Source organism: Rosa chinensis, chromosome 1 (assembly GCF_002994745.2).
Source record: "Rosa chinensis cultivar Old Blush chromosome 1, RchiOBHm-V2, whole genome shotgun sequence".
Classification (NCBI taxonomy): Eukaryota; Viridiplantae; Streptophyta; class Magnoliopsida; order Rosales; family Rosaceae; genus Rosa; species Rosa chinensis.
Genome location: NC_037088.1, coordinates 43,436,160 through 43,460,255, shown reverse-complemented (window position 1 = coordinate 43,460,255; position 24,096 = coordinate 43,436,160). Strand labels below are relative to the sequence as shown.

General features: G+C 37.2%; 1 protein-coding gene, 1 long non-coding RNA gene and 2 pseudogenes across 4 annotated transcripts; 1 reads left to right on the top strand and 3 right to left on the bottom strand.

The window, feature by feature from the left end:
• Positions 1-432: 432 nt before the first annotated feature.
• Positions 433-1,930, bottom strand: LOC112167395 (annotated as a pseudogene).
• A 3,100-nt stretch (positions 1,931-5,030) lies between these two features.
• LOC112181622 lies at positions 5,031-9,028 on the top strand. 3 transcript variants are annotated; one of them, XR_005804984.1, is made up of 11 exons: positions 5,031-5,149; positions 5,243-5,310; positions 5,401-5,633; positions 5,711-5,745; positions 5,943-5,995; positions 6,083-6,264; positions 6,356-6,500; positions 7,025-7,167; positions 7,523-7,607; positions 8,449-8,656; positions 8,759-9,028. It is a non-coding gene; the product is annotated as an uncharacterized LOC112181622 (long non-coding RNA). The 3 variants fall into 3 exon arrangements; XR_002929006.2 differs by lacking the exon at positions 8,449-8,656; XR_005804985.1 differs by lacking the exon at positions 8,449-8,656 and having other exon boundaries at positions 5,135-5,149; positions 5,305-5,310.
• Positions 9,029-14,812: 5,784 nt separating this feature from the next.
• On the bottom strand, positions 14,813-17,996 carry LOC112181787 (vestitone reductase). The gene is made up of 4 exons (XM_024320188.2): positions 17,865-17,996; positions 15,742-16,263; positions 15,225-15,420; positions 14,813-15,117 (listed from the first exon to the last, which is right to left on the bottom strand). The coding sequence occupies exons 1-4, from the start codon at positions 17,983-17,985 to the stop codon at positions 14,976-14,978; spliced, it is 981 nt and encodes a 326-aa protein (XP_024175956.1). The 5' UTR covers positions 17,986-17,996; the 3' UTR covers positions 14,813-14,975.
• Positions 17,997-22,821: 4,825 nt separating this feature from the next.
• On the bottom strand, positions 22,822-24,017 carry LOC112167388 (annotated as a pseudogene).
• Positions 24,018-24,096: the final 79 nt, after the last annotated feature.

The window sequence follows — 24,096 nt, the reverse complement described above, 5'->3', positions numbered from 1 at the left end:
GAGGAAAACTGACCTCTATATATGGCATACTGTTAGTCTAGTTAAGAAGGATTAACGGTTAATTTCTTTCTCTATATTATACATGTTTTATTTATATTTTAAAAATTAATATATATATATATATTAAAAAATATATTTAATAGACGTATGCTTCGCGTATCCTTATTTTAAAATATTTTGAATTTGTCGTATCCACATATCGCAGCATCGTATCTGAATACTCGTACCTGTGTCGGTGCTACTTAGCAGATGATGTTATTACTTTGATCTTGCTTAATTAAGTACACAACTAATACACATGCCTTTATATAGAAAGGGCGATAGCATATTGTAACTAATTACATTCCTAATTGTCACTAATTGCAGCTTAATTATAACTAATTTCTGTTAAGCATGGCTAACTAATTCCAGCATTGGTTTCTTGCAGAAGCATCTCAGCCTTACACGTGGCGTCTTCTGGAATGGTCTTGTCCTGATCATTTTGACTTGCGTGTTGACCTTGGCTTTGGCTGCATTATTGACTTGATCACTCCTACAGTTGGCATCTGAAAATTCGGGTATTTTATAGAAAGAAATCGGTACATTTCGTCTATTGATGTTGGAGTTGATGAACAAATGTACCTCCCTTTAGCATTAGAATTTTCAAAAAGAAAGATATGGGCGTTAACCAAATCATCTACATGTACCAAACTCAGCTTGTGAAGATGTGTATACTTATCTGCATTTCCTGCATACACAAACTAAAATGCAAATAATAACATGAACATTGGTACGTTACTTAGTGTCAAACATGAAACATCTGATATACAGCTGACAATTTAGACAACCATTTAAAGGAGTATTTATCTCATCTATACTAGTTTAAATTGACAGTATGACTCTATTTTTTTGCTAGACAATCAACAATAAACAAGTTTTCTATCTAAAAGTCGATGATTTCGATTAATAATCTAGTAACATGACTTGCTACACTATTAGACTGCCTCTATACTGGTTTAAATTGACCGTATGAATTACTTTTTTGCTAGACAATTTAGACAAACATTTAAAGCAACGCTTAATTGTCTAATCTATATTGGTTTAAGTGGATAGTATTACTTCTTTTTTTTTTGCTAGACAATCAAGAATAAATAAATTTCCATCTAATAGTCCATGATTTCAATTGATAATCTGGCAATATGACTTGCTACACTATCTTCAATGACATGAAATACTTCATAGGCGAGACATATATAGCATGTGATCGTATGTTACTAAACAAATATTACATATTAAATAACATAATTTGTGAGACTATAAAGCAACCTTAGACATAAAGTATGTCACTGTTTGGCAAAACTAAAAAATAATAATAATAGCATACCTAGAATCATGGATAGGATCAACTCCACTGACCCAGGGAGATCTTTGCAGCTAAATCCACCAAGGACGAATGGAGGGATTAAAGTGACGAGTTCTAGCTAATCCATTTTTTTTCCGAAAACTCCAGGACTCCTTGCTCGATCTGTTTTGGTCTTGGCAACCACTGAGCCACATTTGAAGTTCTAAATAATTTAAGGTACCTATGATATTCAATATCACTCCATGAACTCTCATCGACAATGTCCTTGTTTTTGCCATTATAAGAAACAGTTGCTGCACTAGAAGTCTATACAACCCTCTTCACAGTCTTGGCATTTCGGCAGGCTTTCAATATTCCTATGGTACCTTCTACAGATTTTTTGGTTACTGATTCTTCATCAAGTTCTTTGTTAGGCATAGGATGAGCAACATGGAAGACCCCGATGCATCCTTCAATTGCGGCACTAAAACTTTCGGGTTGATTCATATCTCCATTGAAGATGTGAAGCTTTTCTGATGCTATAGTTAGGGTAGTGATATCTAATGTCTCTCTTGCATTCTGGCCATTATCAAACACCAATATGTGCATATGTTAATGTTGTACAGTCGATAACCCTTTCATTTTCAAATACTAGATTTCTTGCACGCGCGTGCAAAGTGTTTTTTTTTTTCTATCGTTTTACAAGTGTTCGATACAATTTTGTTACAATTTATACACTCACACTTGACTTGGTTAATTTTGATTAAAAAAAAAAAACTTTGCTCGATATAATCCTATTGCGTGCAATTTTTTTTTCCTCATGGTGAAACAAAAATATATATACAAAATAACCCTATTTTTTTTCGTGTCATCTTTCTTTTTTTTGGTGATTTTGATAAAAACCCTATTTGGTTAATTTTGATAAAAAATTTGATTGATATAATCCTACTATGTGTCATGGTGAAACAAAAACGTATAAATAAAATAACCCTATTTATTTTTGTGTCATCCCTACCTTTTTGTGATTTTTTTATTTAAATTTGTTCAAAATTAACAAAATAATAGCCTAGCAACAAAATTTCTTTGGTGTGTATGGTTTGTTGAGCAATCTTCAAATTGGTCAAAGGCAATTTGGGAACTTGAAAAAGACACCAAAAGGCAAAAGTAATGCAAACAAAAGGGAGGTCGAATAGTTTGTTAGGCAATCTTCAAATTAATGAGGGGCAACTTGGGAAGATTGAATATTTCACTAAAGATGAATAGTAAATCAGGCCTCGCTTTTTTTTTTCAGAATAATCAGGCCTGGCTTTACTAATAGAGACGAGATGAATTTTTCTTTCTAATCTCGATAATATAATATAGTTTCCCATTATCATAATAATTAACACTTATTGTGCCAATCCTAAAAAAACTAAATACTAAGAAATTAAGTTGCTCATATATGAGTCGATAATGTATATCAAAATAAATCGAGACTAGAATGTCAAAAATGAAAAATATCTAGCCGCAGCCGTCTCTCTCTCCCTCCTAAAACTAGGGTTAGGGTTTCTTGACTGCGTAGCCTCTCTCTCACGTCAATGGCAATTGATGCAATGGCAGCCCGCTTGGCCTCCTCCCTAGCGTTGGCTGATGGCAAGCAACCGGTGGATTTGCGTCCATCAAAAGGATTGAGACAACCTGAAGCATTCATGGTAGGCAAGCTACTCACGGCACGGGAATATTCTCGTCGCTCTTTCCTTGGCCTGTTTCGATCTGCATGGAGAACCAATGGCAGATTGAATGTTGAAGAACTCGGAGAAGACGATCGGGTTTTGTTCACCTTTACAGACCCTTCGGATGTGAATAGGGTTTGGAAAGGAGGACCATGGGGATATAACAGGGCTCCTATAGCCTTATCTCCGTACGACGGTGTCAGTTCGGCAAGGGAGATCCCACTGAAGAAATCATCATATTGGATGACACTACAAGGAGTGCCACCGGCCTTCAGATCCGAACGGATTATGCGACTGATTGGGAGTACCCTAGGCGAGTTCATGGAGGTTGATCGCCCCGCGTTTCGGACGCGAGTTTTGCGCATTAGAGTCGAGATCGACTATGTCAAACCCCTCCTGTTTCGTCGCCGTTTCAGGGTGGAAGACGAAGTCCAGTTCATGGTGCAGTTTCGGTATGATAAACTGTTTGGAAGGTGTGGCACCTGCGGCCTAGTTACCCATGTCGGCATCCCTTGTTCAGGGCCGGATCTGGATGAAGACCGTGACATACCCATTGGCACGGTGGAGCAACCCACGGCTTTAGCCTTATTACGGGGACTGGAAAACCCTAATGTCAATAGGGTGACAATAAACAACCAAACTCTGATTTTCAAGGCTCAAATCCCTAATAGTATACCCGAAGCTATTTTACCTCAATCTGTGCTAGCCATGCGTCGACATCGAAGACAAGTGCAGATCAGAGAACTAAGTGAACCAAGACTCAACGAAGATCCAATCACAGGACAACGCCGTAGTAGGGAACATGATGAGGTAACTATCTCTCCAAAAAAATTGCGTTTAAGTCTTGCTATTGGAAAAAAGAATTTGGAGGCAGTGAATATGGGATTGTTGGAGGGACCTCCGAACAATAATGATCAACCTAAGAGAAAGAGAGGACGTCCTGTTGGAAGTGTGAACAAGCTGCCATATGGAACAGCAGGAAAAGGAAGAAAAAAGGATGGAGAACAAGAAAAGATAAAGAGCAAAAAGACCAACCTGATGCCGAGGTTGTTAGCTGCAGATGAACCTGAAACAAGCACTAACTCTAACCCTAAGGGGAAAGAGCAAGTGCTTGCTTAAGGTACAAAATTTCAAGACATTCTGAACATCAAGACTTCTCAAGTGGGAGTGATTTCTATATACTTTCTAAGATATTTCTAGTTGATATGTGTACCACAATTGAGTGCTGGCAGATTAGACTAGATGAATTGATTTTGCCTTAGGAAGTGAGATTATTCCTTACTTATTTTGTTGGCTTGTTGTTTCAGCGAGCGACCATTTTAGCTTTAATGAGTTTAGAAGTGACTTAGATAGGATACCCGGTTAAATTCCGACTTTTCTTATGTAAGTTCTGTTAGACTCTGGCCTGTTTCTTCATGGCTTTGATATCTAATAAAATCAAATCCTTATTCAAAAAAAAATGTATATCAAAATAAGTTACACCAAGAAAATGTTATTACGAGGTTGTTTACTCTCAGGAACTCAAAATCAACAACGTAAAGATAACCACAATTTTTATCCCTAGACCACCCATCCCTTAATGTTAATGAAATTTACACACGTGTTCTCCTTAATGGTAATTCTAAATAACCAACAAGCAACTACACATCGACTCTTTTAAATTAAGCATAAAGAAAAACATCTATTGGGTGCCATATGTAGTCGATAAAAGTCATCGAATAATAATCAGTTGCACATTCCTTTATTATAAAAATATACGTCAACAAAAGTCACTCTTTTTTTTTTTTTTGGGTCTGGAAAAATATGTCATTGAATAATAATAGGGACAAAGCCTTTACTGAGAAAATATTCATCGCCCACATTCTAAATATACGAAAGACAAACTTACTGTTCACACCTGTTCATTGGGTGTCGAAAGGACGTTTTTGCCCTTGCTTTTCACCTACAATCTCAGGCTGCCATTGCTTTGTACACGTATTAACATCATCTTGCTCAGTCTGTCCAAGGTTCCACGTGTAGTGATCAATTACCAAACACCTATATCGGGCTTGATGTCCCCTTCTAAAGTAAACCGATGCATCGAATTCTCAGTCGAGATCGAATATCAACAACAAAGGTAATGCTATTTCTCCTTGCTTTACTCATTCTGTAATGAGATGAGTTTTTTGTTGTGGTTGGTTTTGAATGGATATGTGTTTTGATGTTTTAGGGTTATTATTTGTGCTGGAGTTCGTTTTTAACTTCTCGCGTCTTCGTTTCTTCGCTGCGCAGAAACAGGTAGGTCTGGAACTGATCTACAGTGTTAGAGTAATAGTCTTCTGTTTCAAATTGAATTCTTTCGACTGACTTTGCTGGCTTTCTCTTAAGTAACGGCCCTGCCAAACAGCTCTAGATATTTTCACTCTCTCGCTTTCCAGAATCTACGAGTTGGATAGAGAGAGAGAGAGTGTGTGTGTTTCTTTCGTTCGCACGAGGAGAGAGAGTGAGAGACGGGGAACGTATTCTATATCTGCTTAGAAGACAAAGGAATTGGGAGAGAGAGTTCAGAGTTTGCAGGTTTCGTCTTCTGCCGTTGGTTGTTGATCGAAAGATGATCAAAGGTAGACTCTTCGCTTTGAGTGATTTCAAAACTTGGCTTTTGACTGATATGGTTTTTGATGTTTTGTTTGTCCTGCAGTTTGGAATCTGGATGGTTGATTCAAAAATTACAAGGTAGAGTTTTGATTTTTTTGTTGTGTGACCTTTTCTGAATAAACAAATCCATTTGGAAAACAAACAAATGGATTTGGTACACTTATCTGTGTAGGTGAGAGTTTTTGTTATCTCTTTCTTTCATTAATTGAAGCTCATCTGATTCGATTGTTCATGTGCGGAATTTGGTTTTGTAACTTCTCTGTTTATGATTGCAGGGATGGAGCTATCCCTGTTCTCACTTTGGCAATTGAAGGAAACCTCCTTAAAGGTATAACTGCCAATTATATTTCAAAGTATACCTTTCCTAGATTCATGCGTACAGTAATTGGGTATAACTTGGTTATTGTTCTTTCAGGTTTGAGAGGGTCAACAATACAGAAATCTATTGTTGTTGGGATCATAATCGTTCATTACGTGTTCCTGCCTCTTACGGGCATATTGATCGTTAAAGGGGTGCCTAAATTTTGCTTAGTGTACTCCAATCCATTATATCTATTGATTCTCCTAATTCTACACTCCCACCTGCAATGAACATAGGTAACTATTTTTTGCCTGTAGTTATAAGTTCACTATTTTTTTTTCTTACTTGCTGAGTGTTTTTCTTTTATTTGTCTGTGAGGATCAAAAGGATCTCTTGCCGCTGCATCTCACCGGGAAAATGCATCAATAGGTATGGATTTCAATTGCTATTGTTTTTGGTGTTGAAGAAAGAGAAGATGGTTTGTATCAATTGTGGCGGACTTTGTGACTCTGGACACCACAAGTATAACAAGGTATTTTCATGACTTCTTTAATTCATCCGGAATGAATTTGTTCATAGTTTTCTGTCCTGAAGCTTACTGATTTATGTATCTACTATACTTTGCACAAAGTGTTTTAAAAATGGAAACTATGGGAAGAACAAATTGAGTTAGATTTCAAGTATAACGAGCAGTTCAAAAGAGTGGTAATACTGGAGTTGAGTGGACTGAATCAGAAACTTCTTTTAACTCCTAAAAAACTTCACTTTTGTTCCTAAGAGAAGTACTGTTGATAAGGAGAGCTGAGGTTTAGAATAGAAAATTTGTGTGCGATATTATTTGCTTTCTAGGACGTATTCAGAAAACCCTAGAATTGGAATTTAAATTTTTTTTATTGATGGTGTTCCCTTGGGGTTCAGTTGCTCATAATTTTGGATCCCACACCTAAATCGAAGAAATTTTTGCATTCATTTCCTTTATGGCATTGATATTTGAGTAATTGTTGATTTGCCTTTTGTGTTATTTCTGGGAATTCTGATTAGTTTGTTTTTGTTTAGGGTTTGATCTTGGAATTTCAAGATGCTAGCCAGTTTTGTTCATAGAATGAATGGACCAACACTTTGTGGAGCTCAGTTCGTAGAAGATGTGCAGACCTATCTCACACTGATTGTAGCTTTGCCCTCGAATTTCTCCAAGCAAGGTATGCTCATTAAGATATACTTCTTTCTCAAAGCCCAAGTCTCTTTCATTTTGATCATCGCGGTTTTGACTCCGGTAGTTCTAATCGATTTCCCAAGTTTGAAACTTTGCACAGGTGACTTGCTAAAACTTAATTGGGATTGAAATGAATGAATATATGAATCCAACCTCAAAGATAGCCTTGTTTTTTTTTTTTTTTTTTTTTTTTTTTCTCTCTTTCGAATCCTGGTTGGATTATACTTCAATTCAAATTAGCATTACCTGTTGTTCAATAACAGTTGTTATCTTTGAATCTCTTATTATTTTTTATGAGAATCTGTATTCAATATTTACAATATGACTTGCTTATGATTCAGCTTGCATTGGGTGAGGTTTTTGGAGTAGACCAATCTGTTGCATTGAAACTACTGGGATCTGAAAGATCATTCGAACCTCTTAAAGGTAAAGTTCTTACACAGTCATTTAAATCATAACTCTAAAAAGTTGATGCTAATGTTGTGAAAATAAGTAAAAGAAAGAAGTACTGCATATAAAAAAGACTACATGCTCTGACTGAGGAATTGAATATGTGGAGGAAACAAATGCATCTCTCTAACCTGCCATTAAGTAACGGAATTACAAGGCACACTTTCAAGTGTGCATAAAATCTTCACAGTGCTCTTAAGATTTTGATTCATCACAGGGATATTACATGTTTATTAAGCTATAATTGACTCTGGGAAGCTCAATTCATTTATGCCTATAGTGTAACAAACATAATACAATTAAACTGGCCTTCATTCTCACCTTTTTGTATTGTGTTTCTTGCACTAAATATAATGATCTGAATTAGAAATGAAACTCTTGCTGCATGTGGGGTTCTGGTTTGATTTATTGTGAAAGTTACTGTAACCTGCACTGATTATTTTAATCAAAAGCTATTGCAACGTACCCTTTCTGAAAAAAAAAATATATATTCTACTTGGTTCTTAACTGTACGAGTCCAAACTTTTTAGAATTCCATTGCTTGGCAGTCTCTATTGCTATCAAAACAAAGAAATGTATTATATGGATTGCAACTTTGCTCAATAATATAGCATCTCTAACCCATTTAAGAGCAGGGGGAGATATCAGAAATCATATCAAACGTTTAAAATATAAAGAATGCAGATGCATACTAGCAAAATATTACAATTAAATGAAAGAATGGCTCAGCATAACTAGACTACAAAAGTACCACCGTGTCTTAATTTGGATTTTCATTTCCCTGATCCTAAGTATAATAGACAATTTTTAAATATAGTTATGGCTTTGAAGACCAGGGTGACGAGGAAAAAAAGGTTCTTAGAAAGTGATTGTAGTGCCACTAATTTGTATTGTGCTGAAAGTCATGATAAAAGCTTATCAAGTCGGGGGACTGTGACATGAGCAATGATTAGACTTTGGTTGCCGCTATAGCTGAAAGTTCTTTTTCTTATACAGACACAATCATCAAATCATTGCTAGAACAGGTAGTTAAAAATTGTTAGTTTAATTAAATCGATAGTTTGAGCAAAATATATATTCTACTTACAAATTCAATGTAATTTACGTTGTGTAAGTTCTGTTTGCAGTGATGCAGCCAACAACAAAAAGGAAATGAATGGTGAAGGACCAGAAGATTTGTACAGTTTTGAATATGAAAATGTAGACGGATTGGTAGTGCTTTGTAAACTCAACAATTTTATAGGCAGGAGTAATCAACAAAAAACAAAATGCCAATATCACTGCATTATATATGACTGATCTTCGTTGCTTTGTAAACTCAAAACAATTTTATAGGCAGGAAACTCTTATTTTATCACAATCAAGCCCTTTTTATTCATATCAGTCATTATTGTAAACTGTCCTGCAACAAAGAGGGGGTACACCATTGCTATTCAGTTCTGTGCTGCTTGGTTTTCATAAATATTCTGCTATGTAATATTATAAAATCAGCAATAATATTGTCTACACAAGCAATTACTTTCTTCAACAATCTGCTAAATCCCGCAGCAAAGCGCGGGTATGCTCTCTCGTGCTCTCGATAATGATATGAATACACAATTAGCAACGAATGGCTTTTTAATATTTTTTGTTTTGTTTTGGAGCTTTGGGACGAATACGTTGTCGGCAAAGTGTAACTCAAAATTTTGGCAGACAAAATTTCGTTACCAAGTATGTATAACCAGCTGACTCCAAAAAGAAGTATGCATTCCCATTATCTACCTTGAAAATCAATTAAAAGTATAAACTACTAGCCGTCTCTTAACAGTTAGTTAAGCTCTTCAGAGGAAGTGACTCAACAATACAATTAAGCTAACTTTGACTCCTATTATATTATTGAGTGCGGTTGTTATATATATGGATCTGAGAGAGCAATTAAGTAAATTTTTACCTGGATCAGGTCTAACAGTTGTTCGAACAGTGTAACCATTTTGTAGTAGCTTCATAACCAGCCATGAACTGATGAATCCTGTTACACAAACTGGACGCTTCTCCACTTCCATTGATTCTCTCCTACTTCACTCGCAAACCGTAGCTTTACTTTAGGTTCAGGTTAGGCTCATGCAGCTAGCTCTTACTACACATTTGCAAGTATGAAGCTCTAGCTGTGGCTTTCATATGAAAAGAGAAATCTCAGATGAGCTCGGTGATTAATATATAATATGACAAAGAATTCAATTTTTCTTGCAAGCTGTAATTAAGAATTGATTTATAGAATATGACCGACAAGTCTCCGATTACCTTTGGAAGCTGTAGTTGATTATATAATATCACATTGAACCAATTACCAGTAGAAAAGAATACTTCAATTCAGGGTTAATTCGATAATTCTATTCAACCCACAATGAGGGTATATATTCAAGTAATACAAAGGAGTAGTCTAACTCTAATATATAGGAAACAAACTTTCTATAATTACAGGATATCCTAATTAAATAAAATCCTAATTACATACAGATTTACAGCGATTTATATATATTCTCCCTCAAGTTGGTGCATTGATGTCTATCATGCCCAACTTGTCAATCGAGCTGTCAAATACCTTCATTGACACTCCATTAGTAAGAACATCAGCTAATTGCTCCTCTAAGTTTACAAATGGACAGCGAATAACCTTTCTGTCAAGATTTTCTTTAATAAAATGACGGTCAACCTCCACATGTTTTGTTCTATCATGCTGAACTGGATTATGTGCAATCTCAATGGCAGCTGTATTATCACAATGCAAATCCATAGGCTTTTGAAGCTTGTAACCCAGGTCTTTCAAGAGATTACAAATCCACAACATTTCAAAGACTCCATGTGCCATACCTCAGAACTCAGCTTCTGCACTTGATCTGGCAACGACTTTTTGCTTTTTGTTATGCCAAGTGACAAGGTTCCCTCCAACAAAAGTGAAGTACCCAGATGTAGAACGTCTGTCAGTTTAATCACCAGCCCAATCTACATCTGTGTACCCAACAACTTCCAATTCATCTTTTTTCTGAAACAATAACCCTTTACCTAGCGCCATCTTCAAGCACCTCAAAATACGAAAGACTGCATCCATATGCTCTTCACTAGGACAATGCATAAATTGACTAACAACACTCACATCATAAGCAATATCAGGTCTAGTATGTGAAAGATAAATCAACATTCCTACAAGACGTTGATACCTCCCTATATCAGTTGGAACTTGATCAGAATAAATAGCAAGTCTGTGATTCATCTCAATGGGTGTCTCCATTGGTCTACAGTCCAGCATCCCCGTTTCAGCAAGTAAATCAAGGACATACTTCCTTTGTGAAAGCAAAATGCCCTTCTTAGACCTTGCAACTTCAATACCTAGAAAATACTTCAGTTGTCCTAGATCCTTCATTTCAAACTCCTTTGACAGATATTTTTGCAATTCATTAATCTTTTTCGGATTATCCCCTGTAACACTCATGTCATCAACCTACACAATAAGAGCTGTAATCTTACCATTCTTGCGTTTGATAAACAAGGTATGGTCAGAATTTCTCTGTCTATATCCAAAGGCTTTCATGGACTTTGAAAATCTTCCAAACCAAGCTCTTGGAGACTGCTTCAGGCTATACAAAGACTTATACAATTTACACGTACTCCTTGCCAACGTCACTTGGGTAATTCTTAACACCTAGGGGCACATCCATGTACACTTCTTCCTCCAAATTCCCATTAAGAAACGCATTCTTCACATCAAACTGGTGCAAGGGCCAATCTTTGTTTGTTGCAAGTGAGATTAGAATCCGGACAGTATTAATCTTTGCCATAGGTGCAAAAGTCTCCTTATAATCAATCTCATAGCGTTGTGTATATCCTTTGGCAACCAACCTCGCCTTATATCTATTAATAGTTCCATCAGCATTAAGCTTCACAGTAAATACCCAACGACATCCTACAAGCTTCTTTCCAACCAGCAGGCATAGGTACTAGCTCCCATGTTGCATTCTTTTGAAGAGCTTCCAATTCTTCATTCATCGCCTTTGTCCATTTTGGATCCGTCAATGCATCCTGCACGTTACTAGGAATAGATATACATTAGATAATTGATCAACAACAAGTGCATGTGACCCAGAAATCCTATGGTTAGACATAAAATTAGCTATAGGGTATTTAGCTTTGGCTTTGATATCTGGTTCATATTGTTTCTTAGGAATTCCCTTGGTAACCCTTTGTGATTTCCTAGGTTTGACACTTTCTAACTCAGAAGACTCATTAAAGTTTAGGGGTACTGAGGTGGATCATTCTGACCGGGATCTTCAGTTGGTGATGCAGAAGGGGGAATATCTTGTGTGTGAGATTCAGATACGTCTTGATTTTGATTCAAACTATCTAGAAAAGTTGTCTCTTCTGTCTTAGAACTCACAACGCTCTGTTCAGCAGTTGCATTTTCTGTTTTGGAATTCACAACGCTCTGTTCGGTAGTTGCATTTTCTGTTTCGGAATTCAGAATGCTCTATTCGGCAACTACATTTCCTGTTTCAGAATTTCTACCTTCAAATCGTTCCTCCAAATTTTTCAAGTATTCAAAAGCATCAAAATCAATAATAGAACGAGGATTCCCTTCACAACCTCTCTCCCCCTGAAGGGAAGACTAAGAAGCTCCCCCTGAGTAATAAGGCTCGGATTCATGAAAAGCAACATCAAGAGAGACATGTATAGTGCCAGTAAGAGGATCATAACATCGATAACCCTTCTGGAAGTCAGCATAACCAACAAATATACACTTACGGGCACGGGGATCAAGCTTGCTACTTTGAGGCTTGGGAATATGAACATAAGCTGTGCACCCAAACACTCGGGGCTCCAAATTAGGCATAGCAGGGATGGTCAAAAGTTTATGAAGCTTCTGATGAGGATTCTGAAACTCAATCACCCGTGAAGGAGTACGGTTGATAAGATATGCTGCTGATTTCATTGCTTCTCCCTAATAGGACCGAGGTACATTCATGCCAAACAAGGAAGCACGAACAACTTTCATCAACTGCCTGTTCTTCCGTTTTGCTAAACCATTCTATTGAGGAGTATAAGAATTGGAGGCTTGATGACGAATTCCATGTGACCGGCAAAACTCAATCATAGGGCCATTCACGAACTCTCCACCATTGTCAGACTGAAACACTCTGATGGATTGTTAATACTGAGTTGCCACCATTTTGTGAAATTCGGTAAACATTCCAAATACATCACTCTTATTCTTCAGTAATGACACCCATGTCATGTGAGTGTAATCATCAATAAACGTTACAAAATACAGAGCTCCAAAAAGAGAGGAATTTTCGCAGGACCCCAGACATCAGAGTGAATCTTCATAAAAGGAACAGGGCTTTTATTAAAACTTGGTGAATATGAAATACGGTGACTCTTGGCCAGTTCACATATGTCACAGTGGAAATCCAAATCACTAACAACTGAAAACAAATGAGGTTGCAGTTTCTTAAGATAACTAAAGGATAGATGATCTAAACGGCAATGCCATACCCATATAGCTTCCTTCGCATTCTCTACCCCGTTGATCTGATTAGCTTCTCCCAAAAGATGTTCTAAGTTCTTTCTAGTCTCTGTCAGATCCAGATAGTATAGTTTCCCCCTTCTAACACCATAACCAAGAATCTGTCGAGTTAGAATGTCCTGAAACACACAGAAAGACGGATAGAAGGTCATAATACATGCAAGAGCTAAAATAATTTGACCAACAGACAAGAGATTATAAGCTAGTGATGGAACAACTAAGACAGATTCAAGGGTTAAGGTATCAGATAAAGCAATAGAACCTTCTCCGGTGACCGGAGTTGGAGTACCATCAGCAGTAGAGACAACGTTTTGAGGGGAACGTCTAAGTTTTGTCACAAGACTTGGGTCATTGGTCATATGGTCAGATGCACCTGTATCAATTATCCATGTACTATTAAAAGTAACCTTACCCTTCATACCTGACTGTGCTACATTAGTGGAAGCATTATCTAGGTAAACTTCCTCTGTAGTAGCAACAGCGGCGTTGCCCAGATTCTTTCGCAGTTTCTTGGTGAAGTCCCACCAATCAGGGTAACCAATCACTTCATAGCACCGCTCCTTGCTATGACCTAATTCCCCACAGATAATGCACCTTTTGTTTGCATATGTATTTGGTTTACCTAGAGGACGGCGTGAAGAAGCTCCTGAGAAGCCTAGAGAAGGACTCTGTTTGTGTTGAGCCATAACAGAAAATTCGGTAGTTACCTAATGCCCCATAGCTTGTTTCTCTGATTGCACCATTAAGGAATTCAGGATTTTCGTAGGATTGGATTTTCTAGGGTTTCAAGATGGATATGTATGTTTTGGAAAAAAAAAAGGTTCTTTTTTCCTTCTTTTTCCAAAAAAAGGTAGGGTGATGGTGGTTTGAAATTCAGGATGGTTTGATTTCAACGATGGTGGTACGCAGCGGTTTGTGGTGTTCTTCGGGATTCAGGATTCAAAGGATGCAGCGCAAGTTCAAAGGATTGAACTTGCTCTGATACCACATAAAAAAGAATACTTCAATTCAGGGTTAATTCGATAATTCTATTCATCCCACAATGAGGGTATATATACAAGTACAAAGGAGTAGTCTAACTGTAATAGGAAACAAACTTTCCATAATTACAGGATATCCTAATTAAATAAAATCCTAATTACATACAGATTTACAACGATTCTACATCACTTAGTTTGCAATCCATCTTTTGAATAACATTTTGGAGAGTGAATTAATATCATAAGTTCATAATTGTGACGCAACAGTGTTATCTAGCATTCTGGCCTTGTATATATTTGTGTGGTTCTTCCAGATATATATGTTAAGACCTTTTGGATTGTTCACAACTTTGGCGAACAATGAATTTTTTCTTGGTGACAATATATAACATGTACACACACCGAATTGCTTTCTTTGTCACTTGAACACCATCTTAGCTCTTTTGTTCCAATCATTTGCAATGAGCATAGTCGGAGCAACAACAAAGGATGCTCCTAGTTAAAATAACTCTTGTAGACACTCGTTAAAATTTAATGTCAAATTTATGAAACACGACTGGGGATGCTCTTATTGTAAGCATGTTACAGTCCACGAAGCAAATATATAAAAATCTGGAGTTTACGTGCTGAGTATTTTTTTTTTTTTTGGTCGTCTGAATAGAGGAATAAGAGAGGCAATAAATCTCCTTGTTGCTCAAAAATTTATTTAAAGAAAAATAAAAGAGCAGAGGAGGGGGCGGGAGACTAAGCCAATACCTCTCTAGTGAGTAATAAAAAACAAATAAGAAACAAACTAGCGAAAATTATTTATAGAAATCCCTTTTCTCTGCAAGATTGAACTGCACCCTCAAACATGTCTTCGAGCCCATGCTTAAATTTGAATCCAGACTTCAGGAGCTTCTCCGATGAGTACCCACACGTTTTGTGACCTTCAATGCCCTTCAAGGAACTGTAGCCAAGTGGAAATAGTCAAAAAACAGATAATTGGCATATACGAGACTGAAATTAGAGAAGAGAGTGAATTTAGTTTAGAGCATGTGAATAAGAATTACTTACTCAGCTGTCGGTATTTGATATTCAGGGTATTTTGCAGTGAGAAATCGAGACATGTCCTCTAAGGATACCTGAGCTAATGAACAAATGTACCTCCCTTTTGCATTAGGGTTTTCGAAAAGAAAGATATGTGCACTTACCAAATCATCTACGTGTACCATACTTTTGTTTTTGAGATATTCATAGTTATGCTCATTTCCTGCATGCAAGGAAAAAAAATTTACATGAATCGTATATTTATTGGTATCTGGCCTAATGAGTTCTGGTTTTTAGCTTGTGTCCAATATAGGTACGTTTTCATGGGAGATATTATATTATCGAACTATCAGTAACTGAAAAAAAATATATATTGTCGATCTAGACAGTAGAGTATAACATGTCATACCGTTTAGCATGTCTCATAAGTTGCAACATGAGTACATGACATACTATCAACATACCAACAAAACGTATAAAACTCTTTAAGCCATCACACTATCTATGCTCGACTTTAGTAATAAAAATTCTTCATAAGTCATACCTAGAATCATGCATAGGAACAGACTTATTGAGCTAGGGAGTGTTTTGCAGAGAAATCCACCAATCACTAATGGAGGGATCAAAGTGACTATTTCCAGGCCATTATTTTCCCCAAATTCCAGAGCTGCTTGCTCTGTCTTGGTTTTCGCAGCCACATACGAAGTCCCATATACTTTCAGAGACCTATGAAATTCAACGTCAGTCCATGTACTCTCATCCACCATGTCTTTGTTGGTTCCACTATGAGAAATAGTTGATGCACTAGAAGTGTATACAACCCTCTTCACGGTCTTGGAATTCAGGCAGGCTCTCAATATGCCTAGGGTGCCTTCTACTGATTTTTTTGTTACAATTTCTTCATCTTGTTCTTTCAGAGGATTAGGATGAGCAACATGGAAGACTCCAATGCATCCTTCAATTGCTGCATTGAAACTTTCAGGTTGGTCGAGATCTGCACTAAAGATGTGAAGCTTCTCTGATGCTCCTGGTAGGCTTGTGAGGTAGCTGATGTCTCTCTTGCATTCTGATCATAATACAGCAATTCAGTGCATATGTTATTTGTCATTAGATGTAAAGAAACGATGTCGACAATAAATGGATCAGTAGCTATTTTTTTTTTTTCCCAATAATGTTTACATTAGTTCAACTAAAGTGGGATATGAGGCACTTGAGAATAACAAATAAAACAAAGCGTCAATTTCCACCTTGCAAGCCAACAAATAAGGAAGGAACTCAAATGAATATTAGGATATTTAAGGCGATGTCAGTAAACCCAAAAAAATTAACATGTCATGAAAAAATCAACAATATGCATATCAAACTAGCACCGTCTTCTTTACCAAAAGCAACTTAAGATGCTCTTACAAGTGCAATCTCTATTGACACACTGCTTAGAGCAAGTTCACTCGTAGTCAAGAAAAGGCAAAGTCGAGAAGTCAAGAATTCGACCAGTCAAGTTACTATTCACTGCCACTGGACATGGGTTTCCACCCGTTTTTTTTCTTAACCGGTCAAGACTGTTCATTATTATATTTTTTAACTGTTCATTGAAAATAACTTTTTTGGGTGTGAGATGTTAGGAAAAATTTTAGGGGGGTCTCGAAAATCGACTTTTTACATATACATAATTTGGGAAAACTTCCTTCATGAAAGTTATAGAGATCATCGATACGAGTTCATGCATATGTGGGGAATGCAAAAATCGGAGTTCGTATAAATTAGTTATAAATTTGAAAATTTTCCATAAATAGCAAAAATTTCTGGTCCTTTTTTATAAGGACAGATTTTTCTTCTTTTCTTCACTTTCACCCCTGAAACTCTTTCTTCTCTCTCCTCCGCATCTCCTCAGACCCGTCGGGTCCCGACCGACCCGACCCGAGTTTTCAGGCGCCGTCGTGCGTCCTCCGGCAGTGGACCCGGGCCATACGGGCTTGCCTCGGCCCGCTCGTCCTCCCCACAGTGATGCCTCACCTCACCACTCAGCCCAGAAGGAGATCGAAGACCTCCCACAGCCGTGCGACATGACTCGGCCGGAATTCCAGTTTTCCGGCATCCTCTCGGCGACTGGGCGTCAAATCCTGCCTAATTACGGCGCCACGCGTCAATGTCTCGTCCTCCACTACCTTACTTCAGTGCATCATGCTTCATGGAAAGGAGATGACGTCAGCCACGTTATGCCCACAGCCGAGCTGGCAACCCCTCACCCCGAGTCAAGAATTTAGTCATTTGGTTGCCTTTTTTTTTTTGGCCTCAGTCAAGAACAGCCAACAATTGGCTGGGCAAAGCAAGACCGGTGGAAGCAAAAAATTCAGTTACCCGATCAACACATCAGCAAATCCCTCCCTTTGCCCAGTCAAAGTGCAACCGCTGCACTTGCTCTTACAAATTTAGATTTGAAGGGAAAATGGGGCCTTATAGAGAAAATTTTTTGGAACCTCAGAAAGCAGTCGAGAAGTGAAAAAGAAGGATAAAAACTTTCAAGTTCAATTCATATATTATCATGTTAAACAACTGTTAGACAATATAAGTTTAAATTGTTCAAGAAATTTGATCGATCAAAAAATTTGCCCGGCATGATTAGAGTGGGGATTGATGGATTATTCATATAGCAAGTAAAAATTGTACCTGGGTCAGGTCTAACAGTAGTTCGAACAGTGTAACCATGTTGCAGAAGCTTCATAACCAGCCATGAGCCGATGAATCCAGCTCCACCTGTTACACAAACTAGACCCTTTTCTTCATCCATTTTTTCTCGCTCCTTCAAATGCAAAGCATATATGTATTACTTGAGTTCATGAGGCTGTTAAATATACAATTAGGGTGGCAAGGAATAAACGATGACAATGATACATAATAGATTAATAATTATATATGGATTATTCTTCTCACAAAGTTGCCCAGTATAGAAGACAAAACACAGTAGTAGACAGAAGAAGCCTTGGAATTTTTCACAAATTGTGACCTCAACAAGGCCAATGCAACACACTCGATCTGGGGGGATCAAAGTAACTGTTGGGGGCGGCAAATGGGTGTGCACTGTTTTCATGGCTTGATACATGCTTGAATAAATTTTTTTTTTTTTTGAAAGGATAATTTTCCTTTATTTTCTTATACAAAACATTATTGTGTATTTTTTTATATTTTTAAATTTTTATTGAAATCAACAATTCTAATTAGAAAATTTTGAACAGTATCTCAAGTCGATCTATGTTGCAACAAATCAAGTTCAATCAGACCATAAAGCATACACTTCCATGAAACCCTAGAAACTTTTCTCTCACTTAGAGAGCCCGGAGGCGATCAATGAAGTTCTCGACACACATTGTTTGCGTGGCTTTTTTTATTTGGTCCTTGTTTTTGTTCTACAGTTCTACAGATGAGTTATGCTCTTTCATTTGAGCTTTGGTTGTGATTTGTGAAGACGACTTCTATTCTCGGTGTTGCGAGTGTTTTCAATCTCGATTGGGTACGTCATGTTTGCTTTCAGGTTGTTGACCGGTTGAATTGTTCTCATCTTGTTTTTCGAATTTGATTGCTGGCCTATGTTTTGGTGACAACCAAGTCTTGAGGGCAAAGTTCCTCGGACAACATAGATAAAAATGTGTTTGGGAAACTCTTCAATATGCTCAATTCTGCTCATTGGTGCTTTTGGAGTTTTGGTTATGATTGGATGAGCCCGGTCGTCTCTGGATGCGGATTGGAAACTGAGTGGCTTCCAGACGCATCTTTTAGAACTATATCCGTCTTGATTTGAGTTTAGACTAAACCCTTCGTTCAATTTTGTCTATATACTAACATAATGGTAGGGTTCTGATGATCTGATCCTTCTTTCCTTAGGTGGGTCGGTTGTTTGGATTATCTAAAGGGTAATGCGGACATCCAACCTAAAATCAATTATTGACAATAGGTGCATAATGTTATTTATAATATAATAAGTTATCTCTCAATTTAGCTGAATTTCAAACTCCTTAAAAAAAAAAAAAAATTTGATAACAGGTGATTACGTGAAGAGGCTGAAGGGGTCCACATTTAGGAATCCTCAATGGTTGATGTTTTTTTTTTTTGACGAAATGGTTGATGTTTCAAATATGGACATTTTGCTATTGATTTATTGAAAGTTGAATGACATAATAGCAATTTCCGGATAATCTTCATCACATATATCAAATTTTTGGAGTTTCAATATAAGAATTGAAAGGCTTGAAAATGCTTTTTAAATTAACGTTCATTATAATTAAAAAAATTTTAGATATCCAGAAAGTAATTTCAAAACAGGCCTATTACTTACAGAAAACCCTTTTCTATGCAAGAGTGAACTGCTCCATCGTACATATCATCGAGCCCATGCTTAAACTTAAATCCAGAATTTAGTTGCTTTTCCGAAGAGTACCGACACATTTTGAAACCTTCAACGCCCTTCAAAGAACTGCAGGCCAAGAGGGAGAAGAAAGCAGATAATTAGTTGGTATAGTCTGGGATTACAGTGAGACAAGAGGATGGATACGGTTTAGAGCATGTGAAAAAAGAATTACTCACTCAGCTGTTGGTATTTGAAATTCAGGGTATTCTGCCGAGAGAAATATGGACATTTCCTCCAAGGTTAATGGAGTCGATGAACAAATGTACCTCCCTTTTGCATCAGGATATTCAAAAAGAAAGATATGTACACTAACCAAATCATCTACATGTACCAGACTACCAGGCTTGGGTCTATAAGATGGGTATAGCAATATTCATTACCCGCACACAGAAAATAAAAAAGTTAATTACATATAAGTGCATATTTGAATTTTCTTTTAGCCATAAGGCCACCATCTATTTTTTTCCCTCATAAGGCCACTAGAATAAAAAAGGTGTTAAATTTTAGATATAAAAATTAATATATTTACATAAATGCCACTAGAGTAAAAAGTTAACAATCATCCTTTATACCCTAAACCCTAAACCCAACAAAAATAAAACCCTAAACCCTAAAAATAAAACCCTAAACCCTAAACCCTAAAATAAAACCCTAAACCCTAAACCCTAACGTAAAACCCTAAACCCTAAACCCTAAACCCTAAAGAGGCAAGTGGACAAAACAATTTAGGTGACCTTATGTGCACAAAACAATTTGGGTTAGTTTTCTTAGGTAGAAGGGTAAAATGGACAGAGAAAAAATAATTTAAAGAGGCAAGTGGCCTTATATGCACAAAACAATTTAGGTGGCCTTATAACTAATATAAGTCTCAAAGTGACACTTGTTTGTAATTTTCTAAAAATAAAATTACTTCACATGAAACCGTATGTTGCTCGATCGATCGTGTATATTATCATTATTATGTGGCTTAGGTAGTCAGGGTTCATAAAAAAATATATGTACACACATGTCAGCCGTCTAAATTTAAAGAAGAGAAAATATAAATGGGATACCTACCGAAAATCATGGATAGGACAAAACCTACTGAGCTAGGGAGAGTTTTGCAGATAAATGCAATGGCGGAGTTAGGATTTTAAAATGGGTTGGGCTAAATTTTTTTTTTTTTTAATAAAAGTTTACTAATGTTTTTTTTTTTTTTTATAGCAAATAAGAACTTCATTAATAATCAACTGCTTACAACGAATTTTAGGCAACATCTCTTACAAAGAAATGGGCACTAGACTTCACACTGGAACTCTATAATGACTGACTCCAAACTTGCACTGCAACTGTATGACAAAGACAACAAGCGCAGAAGCAGTAAATCCTTGACATCTCAACTCTCGTCCAGTAGATAAGAACTCTGAAACCAGACAACTCAGTTGTGTCAACACTAACTCACCAACCTGAGTCCTCCTGACCAATTTTTGATCGACCAAGCCAACACTGGTTGTGACCTAAATCCGACCAAAAGGATTGCCGAACATTCTGACTTGGGACTAAGAAAACCCAACACCATCAACACCCTATTGTCGACACCATCAATCCATAACTGCTCCAAACGCCATCGCCTCTAACCCAACCAAACAGGAACGACCCATTAGAAGGCCAATAATGCTTGTCTATGGCATAGCTAGACTTTTTCGCTAACTCAAAACCAGATAGGAATGACCCACTAGAAGGCCGAAGAGAAGATTGTCTCTGCCACATCTTGTAGTGCACTCGACCAACAACTAATACCACAACCGAAACCTTGGTAGTGTCCTATTTAGGGCTGCACTTGGTTTGGTAATTACCAAACCGACCGAATACCAACCGATGTTTTAGGTTTGGTAAATCAACTTTTTGGTAACCGATACCGATAAAACCAAAATCGAAAATTACCGAAAAAGTTGGTTTGGTTTTGGTAAATACCGAATCTATCGATTATCTAAATATTAGATTTATATACTACAGTTTTCAATACATATACATGTATATTAAGAAATAAACATAAAAACTTTTATAATAGTATGAACATTACTACATATACTACATTAATAGTACATGTATTTTAAGTAACCTAGTCAAAGATGGTTAAATAACCTAGTTTTATTAAAAATTGCTAAAACTTGATATCATATATACAAAAGAAATGTATAATTAGTAGATGAATACAAAGTTTATGACTATAAAATTCAAAAACCTAGTTTTGTTCATTCTAATTTATATTATAAAGAATTAGTTGTTCTAAAGTTAGCAATACTGAAAACCAAAATACAGAATTTGGTAGATATAATTAAAAACAGAAAATTTTGGTTGGTAATTGGTAGCTCAGTTTTGAAACCGAAAGTTTTGGTTTTGAAGTTGGTAATACCTATAACAGATTCGAACTGACCGAGTGACAGCTCTAGTCCTATTACTAACAAAACAAAACCACTAAAATAAAACCATGCCCTTAAACACTAGTAACAGCGGCCCATAAGACCAAGACAACCAACATTCTTCTCTCGAGCCCAGCCTAGAGACGTGCCTATACCCTCACGCCACCACTCTCGCTACTTCACCATCGCCGCTCCGTCATTGCCGTCGGACCACCAGCGTCGGACGCCATCCACCTCCACGATACCAGATCCAAAAGGCCTCCATCTAGATCGCAACACTAATCCAGATAACAGACCACCCATCTCCAACCGTCCCCTCCCCCATGGTGGCATCGCCGTGCAATGGATCTTTGCCACACCAATCGTTCCCCATAACCACAATTCAGATCCCGGTACAGCCATCCCCATCACATGAGCAAGACGAGAACAAACGCTGCCAGACCCCAACCTCAGAGCCACGGATAAACGTCACACACCATCAGAGAGAACCAGCCATCCGGCCACACACACCGTTCGCCAGCGTGGCTGAATGCCACTGCCCGAGCTGAGGTGCAGCCGGATAGGATCGAAGACGATTGAAGGCGAGCGCAGGTCTAGGGTTTTTTCTCAGAAAGCTGCAACTTTTTAAATTTTTTTTTTAACTTTTACAAGTTACATGTTTTATTCCTTACTTAAATTAAACCTCATCATATATTATAGAAATTCTACAATGTGTTAATATATGACATGCATATTTGATGAGGTATATGGGCTAAGTTTAGAATTTTGGGTGGGCTACATTTTAATATTTAATTTTTTTGAACTGAAATTAAGCTACAAATTAACGTTTTTTCAAAATTTGAGGTGTGTTGTAGCCCACCGGAGCCCGTGTGTAGCTACGCCTTTGAATAAATGGACCGGTCACTAATGAAAGGATCAAAGTCGCAAGTTCCAATCCACTTATTTCAGCATATTCAAGGGCTGCTTGCTCTCGAACTGTCTTGGTCTTGGAAGCCACATATGAAGTTCCAAATAATTTCATAGACCCATGAAATTCAATATCACTCCGTGTACTCTCATCCACCATATCTCTATTGAGTCTGTTCTTTTCACTATAAGCAACAGTTGCAGCACTGGAAGTGTATACAACATTACAACCTTGTTTACAGTCTTAGAATTCAGGCAGGCCGGCTTTCAATATGCTAGGGTGCCTTCTACGGCTTTTTTGGTTACTATTGCTTCATCAAGTTCTTTGTCAGGCATAGGATGAGCAACATATATGGAAGACCCCGATGCATGCATCCCTCAATTTCTTCATTGAAGCTTTCGGGCTGGTCGAGATCCGCATTGAAGATCTGCAGCTTCTCTGATGCTCTTGGTAGGCTTGTGAGGTAGCTGATATCTCTCTTGCATTCTGGTCAATGGCAAAGACCAATTCAATTCATGTATTAATTGTTAGAGACTATGAATTGATAAAACTATGTATATATATAAAAATAGTTTTCTTCACATTCAATCCAAGTAGAGAATATGGAGATTAGGAGACATCAAATAGGAGCTTCGAAAAACCTCTAAACTCCAAAAGTTTAGTTCAATAATGTGACGTCGCATGTGCAACCGGCCAATGTGTGAATTTACCGAGCTAAAAATTTTGATAAAGAGAAAAAAATGTCTCAAGAGTGTACAACTAGGAAGTTTTGGATTTGATGCCAGCTATAAAAGTAAAGAAAAACAAATGTGATCCGAAGTTTTGGTTTCGATGATAGTAATTATAACAAAAAAGTTTGATATCATGTTTGAAAATTCTTGGACCTTGAGAGCTTAAACTATTCTCAATCGATATACATATATACATATGCTTTTTGCGCAGCAAGATTATCATGGATTTGGTATATAGAATTACACACACACAGATATATAGCATGTAAATAATATACCTGGGTCAGGTCGAACAGGGTAACCATGTTGCAGAAGCTTCATAACCAGCCATGATCCGATGAATCCAGTTCCGCCAGTTACAGACTTCACTTGTTCCATTTCTCTAAAACCCGAACCATATATCTGTTACTTGAGGTTAGAAAGCTCTCAAATATTACACCTGGGGGAGCTATAAATA

Bases quoted from the DNA above. Each gene is read 5' to 3' on its own strand.
- LOC112181787 (XM_024320188.2), bottom strand. From the start codon at position 17,985: ATGGATGAAGAAAAGGGTCTAGTTTGTGTAACAGGTGGAGCTGGATTC. The intron at 15,421-15,741 runs GTATGACTTATG...CCTTGCATGCAG, and splicing joins GTTCCTATGCATGATTCTAG to GAAATGAGCATAACTATGAA. The intron at 15,118-15,224 runs GTAAGTAATTCT...ACTTGGCTACAG, and splicing joins TATCAAATACCGACAGCTGA to TTCCTTGAAGGGCATTGAAG.